The 13,585-nt window shown below is 35.0% G+C and overlaps 1 protein-coding gene across 2 annotated transcripts; it reads right to left on the bottom strand.

Moving 5' to 3' along the window:
* Positions 1-10,869, bottom strand: mocos (molybdenum cofactor sulfurase). 2 transcript variants are annotated; one of them, XM_051126703.1, is made up of 15 exons: positions 10,671-10,869; positions 10,276-10,365; positions 10,126-10,192; positions 8,591-9,241; positions 8,404-8,480; positions 8,116-8,315; positions 7,816-7,932; positions 6,372-6,764; positions 6,106-6,268; positions 5,646-5,730; positions 5,383-5,507; positions 2,271-2,373; positions 1,916-2,057; positions 1,723-1,827; positions 1-1,595 (listed from the first exon to the last, which is right to left on the bottom strand). In XM_051126703.1, exons 1-15 carry the CDS (start codon positions 10,798-10,800, stop codon positions 1,479-1,481), a joined length of 2,565 nt encoding a protein of 854 aa, XP_050982660.1. In that variant the 5' UTR covers positions 10,801-10,869; the 3' UTR covers positions 1-1,478. The 2 variants fall into 2 exon arrangements, with proteins under 2 accessions (XP_050982660.1, XP_050982662.1); XM_051126705.1 differs by having other exon boundaries at positions 2,271-2,370; positions 10,671-10,861.
* Positions 10,870-13,585: the final 2,716 nt, after the last annotated feature.

Below are 13,585 nucleotides of genomic sequence, written 5' to 3'. Positions count from 1 at the left end.
AAAAACAATATTTCAAGTTAGCGAAAAAGGTGTAGGCTGAAGCCTTGCTTATTGTGCGTACCCTTTCTACATTATTAACTGATGAACGACACATTTTACTAAATTAGATAACACAAGAAAAACTCTGTAAATATTCCTGTGATCAAAGCTAAATTTTATCATCATTACTCCAGTCTTCATTGTCACATGAACCTTCAGAAATCATATGATGATTTGCTGCTCAAGAAACATTATTATTATTATTATCAATATTTAAAACAGTTGAGTACATTTTTTAGGATTCTTTGATGAATAAAAAGATCCAAAGATCAGCATTTATCTGAAATAAAAAGCTTTTGTAACATTATACACTTTACCATTCAAAAGCTTGGAGTCAGTAGGGGAGAAATTATAGAAATTAATACTTTTCTTTAGCAAGGATGCTTTAAATTGATCAAAAGTGATGATAAAGAGATTTATAATGTTACAAAAGATTTCCATTTCAGATGCTGATTTTCTAAACTTTTTATTCATCAAAGAAACCTGATGAAAAAATCTACTCAGCTACAACAACATAATAATAATATTAATTATAATAAATGAGCAGCAAATCAGAATATTAGAATGATTTCTGAAGGATCATGTGACTGGAGTAATGATGCTAAAAATTCAACGTTGTAATCACAGGGATAAATAACATTTTCAAATATATTCAAATGAAAAAGCAGTTATTTTAAATAGTACAATATTTCAATTTTTTGCTGTACTTTGCATCCTATAAATGCAGGGCTGGTGAGCAGAAGAGACTTTAAAAATATTAAAAATGTTACTTTTTTAAAAAACGTTTGACTGGCAGTGTATATATAATGTGTGTGTGTGTGTGTGTGCACATCATTACTCCAATTATCAGTGTCACATGATCCTTAAGAAATCATTCATTATCAGTGTTAAAAAAAAGTTGTGTAAAAACATTTTCAGCATTTTTGATGATCCTTTTTTTCTCCAGTCCAGTGTTTCTTTGACTATGTGCCATTGTTATTTCCTCTTTACATAATTTCACAGCGTTACTTCCTACATGTACCCTATGGCGGTGATTAATTAGTTTAAATATTTGCTAAACATGTGACAGACCACATCCATTTCAGGCCTATTTTAAATAGGCAATCATTGCTACATCCTCTGCAAGGAGATTGTATGATAATTATATTGAGGAAATGTTCAGTAGAAGAAAATGTGTACTTCCTCAAGAAATCACAACAGTGATGAAAGTCTAACATGACGTGTTATCTAAGAAAATGCTGTAATAGTGGATTTTTTTAGCTCCTAGAGCTAAAGAGCATATTTACAAGACACAAAACAGTAATATATTTTAAAGTGAATACACAAGATGTATGCAGTCTGTTCAAAGTGTATTAAATATTGACATTTACATATTATTAATACAAATCACATAAAATACATTCATTTAAGTAAAATGTGACTGTTAGCACAAAAAAATTCTAAGGTTTATCAGTAGATTCTGAAATTTGTGGAATAACACAGGCCCCTACGGATAAGACGGGAACAGCAGTGGTGTTCCTTGCTGACTGGTGAGCCAAGTAAACACCAAAAGTCACCTAACAACAAAAGCAGAGGAGAAAAGAGAAGTCATGTAATTCTCATATACACGAATCGCCATTTCTGTCTTCTTGTAAAAGCAATCAAAAGAAGAAAACAAGAATAAGAAGTTTTGTTTCTACAGACCTTCCCACTTCTGCATTCAGAAAGAGACCGTAGGGGTTCCTGTGTCCTAGTGGCTGATTTTTGATCAATTCCAATCACCTGACAGCGGCCACATCTCCCAATCACCTTAAACAAAATATCAAGAAAAGACCTGTACACCTGTCTCAATTCATACTGGTTTTAACTGTCTCTTATATCAGCTGTTTCCACTAACCTGAAACTGTGTGTCTCCTACTGTCAAGTGAGACCAGTCGTCCTCTGCAAACGCCTCCTGTCCTGAGATGACCAGATTTGCCCTAAAACGCTGAATGAGCTGCTCCATGTCATGCCATGTTCCTTCATTCTCACTATCATGTCTTTAACATGCCAAATATAACAAAAAAATCTCAACTGTATTTTATGTACATAGAGTACTGGCTGACAGAATTTATAAAAGACAGACTGGCCATTTAAAAGCCATCTAATATCCATCTAATATATAATCACATTAGTGTGGCCTCAAATGTTATACTACTAAATAAACAGCACTTTCTTGAAGAAGAAGTAATTTGTTGCTGGCAATACTATACCTGCTGGCAATGTGTTCTTGCAGAAACGACACGCTGGCTCTGTTAATAAGCAGAAACTGAGCCTCATTCACCAGAGAGAGAGCAGTGGGGCCACAGTCCCCTGCTGGACAGGAAGATCATTAGTAAATTTCTTCTCATTATAGGGACATAAAAACAATGAAATAATTCATATACAGTACAAATGCAGAGCCATAGTATGTAATGAATGTGGTGAGTTTCCCGATAACGCTGTCTCTTAGCATGCTACAAAGACTGTAAAGGTATACCTTAACTAAAGGTTTAGCTTTTCTAGACATATTCCTTGAAATATACCTTAGGAGGTTGCTTAAATTAATTGTTCACCCAAAAAATGAAAATTACCCCATGATTTATTCACTCTCAAGCCATCCTAGGTGTATATGACTTTCTTCTTTCAGACAAATACAATAAGAGTTATATTAAACATTTTCTGGTTCTTCCGAGCTTTATTATAATGAAAGTGAATGGGTGTTGAGATTTTGAAATCCAATAAAGTGCATCCATCCATCATAAAAAGTATTCCATATGGCTCTGGGAGGTCGAAAAAGGCTTTCTGAAGCGAGTCGATGTGCTTGTGTAAGAAAAATATCCGTATTTAAAACTTTACAAACCATAATCTCTAGCTTTCGTACACCTGTTCACGAAAGAGTGGTGTTGGTGGATCAGTAATGATGTTCTTTGATAATGTTAGGCTGCTTTTAGCCTTATGCTGGAGCTGTGGCAATGATACGAAGTATGTAAATAATTAAATACATTAGCACGATAATATCATGTATTGGCGATCTCGTAGGCTGATGACAGGACCCAATACTGCTGTAGTATATTATTTACTCACCCTCCATGCATCCTAGATGTATATGACTTCCTCCTTTCAGACGAATGCAATCGGAGTTATATTAAAATTTGCCTCACGTGGCTTCGGGGGGTTAATAAAGGCCTCGAATTGATGCGTTTTTATAAGAAAAATATCCATATTTAAAACATAAGAATCACTAGCTTGCGCTAACAGTTGTACACGGAATTTACTTCTTTGACAAGGGGCGTAACAGTACTGAAACACCGTCTAAGCTGTTCGCCAATTGCAACGCAGTGGGACAGCTAACCAATCACAACACATTTCGTTTTTCGGAAGGTGGAACCCAGAACTAATCGAGTCACTTGTGCCAGGCTGGGAGAAATGTATTGTAATAATGTAAATTATTTTAAAAATAATGCGTTTTTCGAACCACCAAGCATGAAAGCATGTTCAAGTACACCCACAAAACAAAATCAAGACTCTGTTAAAGAGCATAATAGGACCCCTTTAAGGATTATAAAGTTTTATATATGGATATTTTTCTTACAAAAATGCATCAGTTCACTTTAGAATGACTATATTAACCCCAGAGTTGTGTGGATCACTTTTTATGATGGATGGATGCACTTTATTGGACTTCAAAATCTTAACACCCATTTACTGCTATTATAAAGCCTGGAAGCCTTCGCGCCTGGTAGAAGGCATACGGATATAATCTGTGGCGTGACAGAGCAGGATGTTCATGACTGAGTAAACACATGACCACACCGATGTCTTAGAGAGTCTATATCCCCACCCACCTCCAGGAAACTCCCCACTGGATAAAAATGAGGAAACTCAATAGTTTTTTTTGCAGCAGCTGAATTTTGGGGCAAAGGGGTAGCTCTATCGAGTTTGTCTTCACAAAGTCAGCCAAACAAGATCTAAAAGGTGCTGAATTTGCTGCTGTGACATACCAGTTTTTTTTTTAGAATTGCAGCTTCTGATGGTAGCCAGGGGACTGAAGTTTTCAGAAATGACATAGTGCACATACACTAAATGGCTCCACGGATGGTGGCGTCTTTGATTTAGCACAACCATTAGCTGTATTTCTGCCATAGTTTGACTTTGACCAAACTCCCCACCACAATCATTCCCTTTAAATAGACTCCTAGGCCTTTACTGCCTAATGGTTTGCCAGCTGATGTACCTTTGGATAATATAATTAAAAAGCTAACAACCATCAGTGTAATGATCATTTATTCTTTGCATGAAAACACTTCAATTATCCTAATTGAAATCTGGGTGTATTACAGCTTTAGAATTATAGTCATATGGACTGAGATGTAAGGAAGCTTTTTGCTTTTTGCAGTGGTGGTCAATAGTAGAGTGAACAGTCAGATAGATGGACGGACAGACAGACAGATAGATAGATAGATAGATAAAAAGATGGACGGACAGACAGAGAGACAGACAGGCAGACAGACAGATGGATAGATAGATAGATAGATAGATAGATATATAGATAGATAGATAGATAGATAGAGAGAAAGATGGGTGGACGGATGGACAGACAGAGAGACAGACAGGCAGACAGATAGACAGACAGACAGACGGACAAATAGATAGATAGACAGATAGATAGACAGATGGATAGATAGATAGATAGATAGATAGATAGATAGATAGATAGATAGATAGATAGAGAAAGATGGATGGACGGATGGACGGATGGACAGACAGAGAGACAGACAGGCAGACAGACAGATAGATATATAGACAGATAGATATATAGACAGACAGACAGAGAGACTGACGGACAGATAGATAGATAGATAGATAGATAGATAGATAGATAGACAGACAGACAGAAAGACTGACGGACAGATAGATAGATAGATAGATAGATAGATAGATAGACGGACGGACGGACGGACGGACAGACAGAGAGATAGATAGATAGAAAGATGGATGGACGGATGGACAGACAGAGAGACAGACAGACAGACAGATAGATAGATAGACAGACAGAGAGATAGATAGATAAAAAGATGGACAAACGGATGGACAGACAGAGAGACAGTAAGGCAGACAGACAGACAGATAGACCTTACGAATGTTGACTAACAGAAGACATTTTTTTTTTTAAGACTTTTTTAAGGTTTATTTTTGGCATTTTTTGCCTTAATTAAAATAGGACAGTTTGCTGACAGGAAGAGAAGTTGGAGAGGGAGGGGGATGTCTCAGACATTTCTAACATTAAGAAAATTTATTCATTTAATGTAATCAATCAGTTCAAATACAAATGCTGTATTTTACCTTTTCCTCGTCCAAATTTCATATCACGCAGGAATTCAGGCCTCTGTCTTATAAGACGACAAGGTTTTCCTAGAAACTCAGAAAGCCAGGCTGAAACTTCCTCCCCACAATCCACTGTCTGTACCCTACACCAAACACAGATTCATATGAAGCCATAGCAAAACACATGAAACTGTTTATTAATTTTAAGCTCAACAAATGTATTGCATATTGCAGTAATATAAAACATTTTTTTTTAGTGGGCTTATATTTTATCTTCATACCTGTCACCACAAACTTTGCTCTGGGATGTTCTTAGATCTGAATTTGCTAGACTGGTCTCCAAGGGAACAGTGACTGCCTCCATGCCTGAGACAGGAGAGAATACAGCTTATTATTGCAGAGAATACATTATTTTAGCTTATCACTGAATACATTAGAATACATTACTAAAGAATAAATATCATTAATAATCTGAACTTTGACCACATAATGACAGGAAAGAACAAACACAAAAAAACAAAGCTGAGTTTTTTTTAGCATTATTCATTACTCTTTCCACATACAAAAAGGATCATCTGATATAATCATTGCACCATGGCACCACTTGAAGGGGCTCTTGCTACTCAAAAATTAAGCTATTAAAAGGTGTATTTTATTTACATAAATCACTGTATCTCATAAGATGTCTGCAGTCGCTGTTTTTAAAAGGCTGTAGTGATGTGCACTGTACTGCGCTCTGACCTGAGACCTGCAGCTGCAGCGTGTTAGAGGCCAGACAGATGACAGGATGGATGAGACACAGCTTTGGCTCCCTTTTCTGGCTCAGACAAACTCCATTCTCATTCACAACCATCCACAAACGGTCATACAACAAACCCTGTGGTCCCAGTGGCCACTCTGTCACCTGTAAGGTCAATCGCAACAATAAATGCCATGAAAACTGATATCATTGCATCAACCTGCTTTTCATTTTCAACACAGAAGGATTACAAAACAGCTTTCTGTACCTCAAATGATCCGCATGACTTGACAGGATAAATAAAGAGATTGGTTAGTGTGTGGCGACTGCCATTGTTCTTTCCTTCTTCTGACACAGTGTTTTCAGATGGTGTTATTCTCTCAGGTGAAGGAATGTTAACATGTCCATTCTCATGCCCTAGATGACCATTTGGTATTGATGGTACGTCATAAGATTCCACTGACTCCATCGGTTTAGCTGACTTGAGCTTGGTTAGTCTCTCTTGGTCCAAGATTAGTGGTTTGTGCACAAAACAGTTCACAACAAACCGAAGAAAGTTCTGACAGTCCTCAAAACTAGACATGTATCCAAAAGACACACGGATGGATCCTGTGGGACGTCCCTCAATCAGATCAATGTTGTCTCCACAGATGTGACCAGCCTTGAATGCAACAGTTTATTAACAATTATTTCGAAACATCTGTTATTCCTTTCTTATCCATCTATCTATCTATCTATCATCTGTCTGTCTCTGTCAATCTATCTACAGTATCTATCTATCTGTCCGTCCATCTGTCTGTCTCTCTGTCTCCCTATCTATCTGTGCATCTGTCTACCTATCTACAGTATCTATCTATCCGTCTGTCCATCTGTCTGTCTGTCTGTCTCTCTATCTACAGTATCTATTTGTCCGTCCATCCATCTGTCTGTCTCTCTGTCTCCCTATCTATCTGTGCATCTGTCTACCTATCTACAGTATCTATCTATCCGTCTGTCCATCTATCTGTCTGTCTGTCTCTCTATCTACAGTATCTATTTGTCCGTCCATCCATCTGTCTGTCTCCCTATCTATCTGTGCATCTGTCTACCTATCTACAGTATCTATCTATCCGTCTGTCCATCTATCTGTCTGTCTGTCTCTCTATCTACAGTATCTATTTGTCCGTCCGTCCATCTGTCTGTCTCTCTGTCTCCCTATCTATCTGTGCATCTGTCTACCTATCTACAGTATCTATCTATCCATCTGTCCATCTATCTGTTTGTCCATCTATCTGTCCATCTGTCTATCTATCTATCTATCTATCTATCTATCTATCTATCTATCTATCTATCTATCTATGTCTGTCTGTCCGTCTGTCTCTGTCCACATTTCTATCTACAATATCTATCTATCTATCTGTCTGTTTGTCCGTCCGTCCGTCCGTCTATCTATGCGTCTGTCTGTTTGTCTGTCTCTGTCCGCATATCTATGTCTCTATCTATCTATCTATCTGTCTATCTGTCTGTCCATCTGTCTCTCTGTCCATCTGTCTCTCTGTCCACATATCTATCAACAGTATCTATCTGTCCATCTGTCTGTCTGTCCATTTGTCTGCCCATCTGTCTGTCTGTCCATTCGTCCATCTATTTGTCTGTCTGTCTGTCCATCTGTCTGTCCGTCTGTCTTTCATTAGAGCAAACATCAAAGTTTGTATTGGCGGACGTCCACTTACATGCAAATTACTCTTCACATTTTGGTTGCTGATAGCCAGATAATGTTGGCAGGCTCCCGTGTTGCAGAAACAGCCTGTCCGAATATGAATGTTGAAGAGACTGGCCATTTTGTCCACCTGTCAAAACCAAACCGATAACAAAAAGCAAAGACATAATGTAGTGAACATTTTCTAATTCTTACATTTTCGACTATCTTTATAATTTGAGCAAATTTTATATTTGCAATATTTGTTTATAAACATACTTCTTTTTTTACCAGTTATTAAAATGCATTTGAGGAGAACATGGCAATGACTAACCTGAGAATATCCCACTGTTTGTCCATGACAATCCAGAAGGCTAAAGTTGAGGATTGCACCCTGTTCAGCAATATTATGAAAGTCGTTATCACAGTGGATCTGTGCCACAGGTTTTCCATTGTCATGACACAGACACGAGAGGACAATGTAGGTGTAGCGAGCTAAACCAAATGTGTGAAGCTGAATGTTCAGCATACTGCCTGAAAACCAAAAACATCAATTTTTAATGTAAGTCATAACAATGTGAATCATAACCTTGTTCAAGATGTAAACCAAAAACTTCTGAACCTGTAAGTTTCCGAAGTGTTTCAAAGCCATGATGGAGAGAAATTATGTCAAGGAAGGAGACTGTGCCATCCTCAAACCTGATAAAGTTGTGGAAAAAGCAATTACACCTTAAACAAAATATAACAGGTAGCCTCAACTATGTTGCTTGCCAGCAATTAAAGGTCAAAATCTTCCTGTAATATCGTACCTGCTGACTACATTTGGCTTTGGTACAAAAAAATTCTCAGCTACAAGATAAGCCGCTGCTGTCCCTCCTCCAAAGTAAGTTTTTCTTAAGATCTCAGCAGCCTCATTCTTCACCAGTAAGGCTCCGAGTCCAGTTGGGAAGCCGAACATTTTGTAGAAAGATATTGGCACAAAATCAGCGGGATATTGGCTTAGATCCAGAGGTGAGCAGCTTACAAAACAGGCAGCGTCGAGCAGAACAAACCATCGACCACGGTGCTCACATGCTGGATAGAGCTGCTGAGACTGAATTCCCTTCACATAGCTCAGAGGATACTTTCTGCCTGAGAAGTTACTCTGGGCAGGATAACAGAAAAGATGAGGCACAGAGCACTCCTCTTCTCCATTTGTCTGTGTCGGGGGCTTTTTCGCTCTCGTTTCCACTTCATGAGGTAGAACAGAAACTCTGCCAACTCCCTGGAGTGAGGTCACACTGCGAATGCCCACCACAGAGGTGTGATTGTCAGTGAGGTAGCAGAACTGACTTCCTGGCCCCTCATTTGAAGCGGCCTTCCAGGGGAAAGTGTCAGCCACTAATTTCAGTGCTGCGGTACATCCTGATGTGAAAATCACTGAGTACTCTTCAGGACATGTATTAAAATGTTCCAGTATCCTGCAGGGGTTCAAAACAAAGACCTATCTTATCTTATCTTATCTTATCTTATCTTATCTTATTCTATATATATCATACATGTATCTTATCATATCAGATCTTGAACAAAATCTTACTATAATACTTACAATATTGCAAATTTCAGGCTAGTTTTCGCTGTATGTTTCAAATCTTTTTGTTCCTCCAGTTTATCTAATATTATTTTAGTATTATTTATGTACTGTTACACAATTTATTCATATTTTAAATTAGCTTTTATTTTTATTTTTCAGTTTTTAATTTTAAAAAAAAAGTTTTAAAATTTATTAGTATTGCTTAAGTTTTTTGTTAAAAAAAAAAAAAATATATATATATATATATATATATATATTTAATAATTTAGGAATTTTAGTACTTTAGCTTATTTAGTTCAGTTAGTTTCAAATTTTTGTTAAAGTTTTTAAAGTTTTTAAGTGTTCATCTAATGTTGTTTTTTTTCAATGACCAAAATTATAGGTATACACTTTACAATAAGGTTACATTAGTGACCATTAGTTAACTACTTTAGTTAACATGAACTAAGAATCGCCAGTAGTTCTGTAGCATTTAACAATATTAGTTAATATTAATTTTAGCATTTACTAATGCTGAATTGCTCAAACATAAATACTGTAATAAATATATTGTACATTGTTTAATATTAACTACCAATGTTAACAAATGACACCTTATTGTTAAGTGTCATTACCCTATTTTAGGGTAATAAACCCTATTTTAATAGGTTAAACTGGATCATTTCTATTGTATTGCTCTTGTACCTACTTGTAATAGCAATACATTTAAATTGCAATAAATATTCCTATGCTATGATTCATTGAAAATTCAGATGGTGCAAAAGTGCTTACCTGTATCTGACACTTTCCACAGTGTCATGTGTCAGTCTACTGCTGGGATTATGACTGTGAGGATTGCCTGATAAAGAATCGTATCTAAAGCAAATTATGATTTTGATATTATTAAATTATGCATTTAACAATGCATATATGATAACTCACCATAAACATTCCTGGATATATCATCATAAAATCCTTTAATCTGAGATTCAGGAAATAGTGTTGTCCCTGCATGATCAAGGTATGTAACACCTTAAAAAGAGAACGACAAACCTATCAGTCTCTAAATGCAATTCACATTGAGATCAACAGAGGGCGCTGCATTCATTCTAACCACATGACACACATAAAGCGAAAGTAAACACTGCAGCATCACAGGCCCACATTTTGAATCGCTTGAGAAGTTAGAAGGCTGTTTCTTTGTCTAATACATAATCGGTTATTTACTAAACCAGCAAATGTTCGTATATCGTTAAAGCGTGAGAGTAAATAGCAGCATCACATACAGGTATTGACAAGTTACTGAACGTGAAAAAAATGTAAGAACCTCATTTTACCTTTAATCCGTTTAAATTCCCGATCGATCAGTTCTTGTTGATCAACGCCGTAACCATAATAGTGCCAGAAACTCTTAAAACTTTCAAAATTGCATAAATCCTGGAAGTCCTGCAAAGACTGAGTCTCCATATCCGTACAGTCGGACAGACACAACAGCTCCCTCTTTCGCGAGTTTATATATGCCTTTCCATGTCCAATTGACTGAACCGAGACCAAAGTCCAACAGCAGTGTGACTGATCTTACTGCAGGACAAATATAGTGGAGTTCCATTAAAACCCCATGACTGCTGGACTCACATCAGAGGGAAGTTACCTTCTAACAAATATTAAAATATAAATAGCTGATCACCTATCGATATCCTGTGTTAGCCTACAGTTTACTGAAAACGTTAGTTAACATAGCATTCAGTTAAAAAAATGGGATAGGTAAGATTTGTGTTATTATTTAAAGAAACAGCCTAAATACTTTTATTACATTAATACTTCAAAATATTCATCAGCTGTTAATCAGTTATTACAGCTACTGATTTACTGTTTTCAACATTGATATGTGACCATGGACCACAAAACCAGTCATAAGTGTACATTTTCAAAATTAAGATTTATATGTAATCTGAAAGTTGAATAAATAAGCTTTCTGTTGATGTATGGTGTGTTAGAAAAAGGACAATATTTGACCGAGACATAATTATTTGAAAATCTGGAATCTGAGGGTGCAAAAAAAATCTAAATATTGATAAAATCCCCTTTAAAGTTGTCCAGATGAAGTTCATAGCAATGCATATTACTAATCAAAAATTACGTTTTGGTATAATTACAGTAGGAAATTTACAAAATGTCTTCATGGAACATGATCTTTACTTAATATCCTAATGATTTTTGGCATAAAAGAAAAATCGATAAATTTGACCCATCCAATGTATTTTTGGCTATTGCTACAAATATACCCGTGCTACATAAGACTGGTTTTGTGGTCCAGGGTCACATATTAGAAATGTTATTAGGTTAGCAAATCAGCATATTAGAGTAATTTCTGAAGGATTATGTGAGAATGCGAAAAAATGCAGCTTGATAAAATATTCACCTTGATAAAATATATTATAAAGTATATTAAAATAGACCACAATATGCAGTAAACAATATTACAGTTTACTGCATATTTGATAAATAAATGTCTTGGTGAACATAAGAGACATCTTTTTAATCGTACTGACTCCAAACTGTTAATCAGTATCACATTTTCAATGCTAGTATCATAAAATATTTTCTACAGTTCTTCTAAAAAGTTTTAAGTTTACAGTTTTAACCATTCTGTCAGTACTACAGTATTACCATGATAATTCTTGCTAATTGTTGTAGCATATCTTTGTTATTTTTATGTGGTTTCTTACACTGCTATGACTGGTATATACACAAGGATAAAATTCAGGTCAAAATAGTTTTAATAAAGTAGCCTCTCAGAATTCAACCCATGGGAAAAGAAGAGAAAAAGAAAAGATCCTGAGAAAATATATTAGTAAGACATAAGGGCATATCACAGGGGGGTTTATAGTATGAAAATAGATAAACTGTCACGCTTAATTTACTTCATTTTGCATTATAACAACAGTTCTTTTAGAAATTTTGGGATTTATATATGTAAATAGATAGATAGAGTGCAAAACCATTCTAGAAACAGTAATAATCACTGTGACTGTCAGTGTTGTGTTTTAGAATTAGACTACTGTTTATGCAGTTTTATTAATATTTTGAAGTAGCTTATTTGTATATAGTTTTGAGTCATTTTTGCATTTCATTTGTACTTTTGTCATTTGTTTTTGGCTTTTTAAAAAATCATTTACATTTATTTTTTTTAGTTTAGTAGAACACACTAATTTTAGTATTACACACACACACAAACTACCAGTCAAAAGTTTTTGAACAGTAAGATTTTTAAAAATCTTTTTTAAAGAAGTCTCTTCTGCTCACCAATCCTGCAATTATTTGATCTAAAGTAAGGCAAAAGCAGTAATATTGTGAAATATTTTTACTAGTTAAAATAACTGCTTTCTATTTGCATATATTTTAAAATGTAATTTAATTTAATAATTTTCAGCATCATTATTCCAGTCTTCAGTGTCACATGATCCTTCAGAAATCATTCTAATATGCAGGTTTGCCGTTCAAGAAACATTTATTATTATTATTATTATTATTATTATCAATATTTTTTTCAGGATTCTTTAATAAATAGAAAGACCCAAAGATCATTTATCTGAATTAAAAAGCTTTTGTAACATTATACACTATACCATTCAAAAGCTTGGAGTTATTATAATTAATTTTTGGAAAGAAATTATAGAAATTAATCCTTTTATTCAACAAGGATGCTTTAAATTGATCAAAAGTGATGATAAAGACATTTATAATGTTACAAATGATTATTTAAAGTTATTTCAGATAAATGCTGTTCTCCTGAACTTTCTATTCATCAAAGAAACTTAAAAAACGTCTACTCGGCTGTTTTCAACATAATAATAATAATAATAATAAATGTTTTTGAGCAGCAAATCAGCAGATTAGAATGATTTCTGAAGGATCATGTGACTGGAGTAATGATGCCAAAAATTTAGCTTAGAAATCACAGGAATAAATTACATTTTAAAATATATTCAGCTAGAAAACAGTTATTTTAAATAGTAAAAATATTGCACAATTTTACAGTTTTTTCTGTACTCTGGATCAAATAAATGCAGGCTTGGTGAGCAGAAGAGAACATTAAAAATCTTACTGTTCAAAAACTTTTGACTGTGGAAATGGTATATATACATTTATATATATTTTGATATATTTTAGTTTAACAATAACAACCCTACTGTTTGTCATGTAACAGAGTCATAAAACTTGATTTTACACTATTTATCAACACATATGC

The sequence above is a fragment of the Labeo rohita genome, chromosome 13 (assembly GCF_022985175.1).
Source record: "Labeo rohita strain BAU-BD-2019 chromosome 13, IGBB_LRoh.1.0, whole genome shotgun sequence".
Lineage (NCBI taxonomy): Eukaryota > Metazoa > Chordata > Actinopteri > Cypriniformes > Cyprinidae > Labeo > Labeo rohita.
Note: the sequence above shows the minus strand (reverse complement) of the source record. Positions and strands in the feature narration are given on the sequence as shown.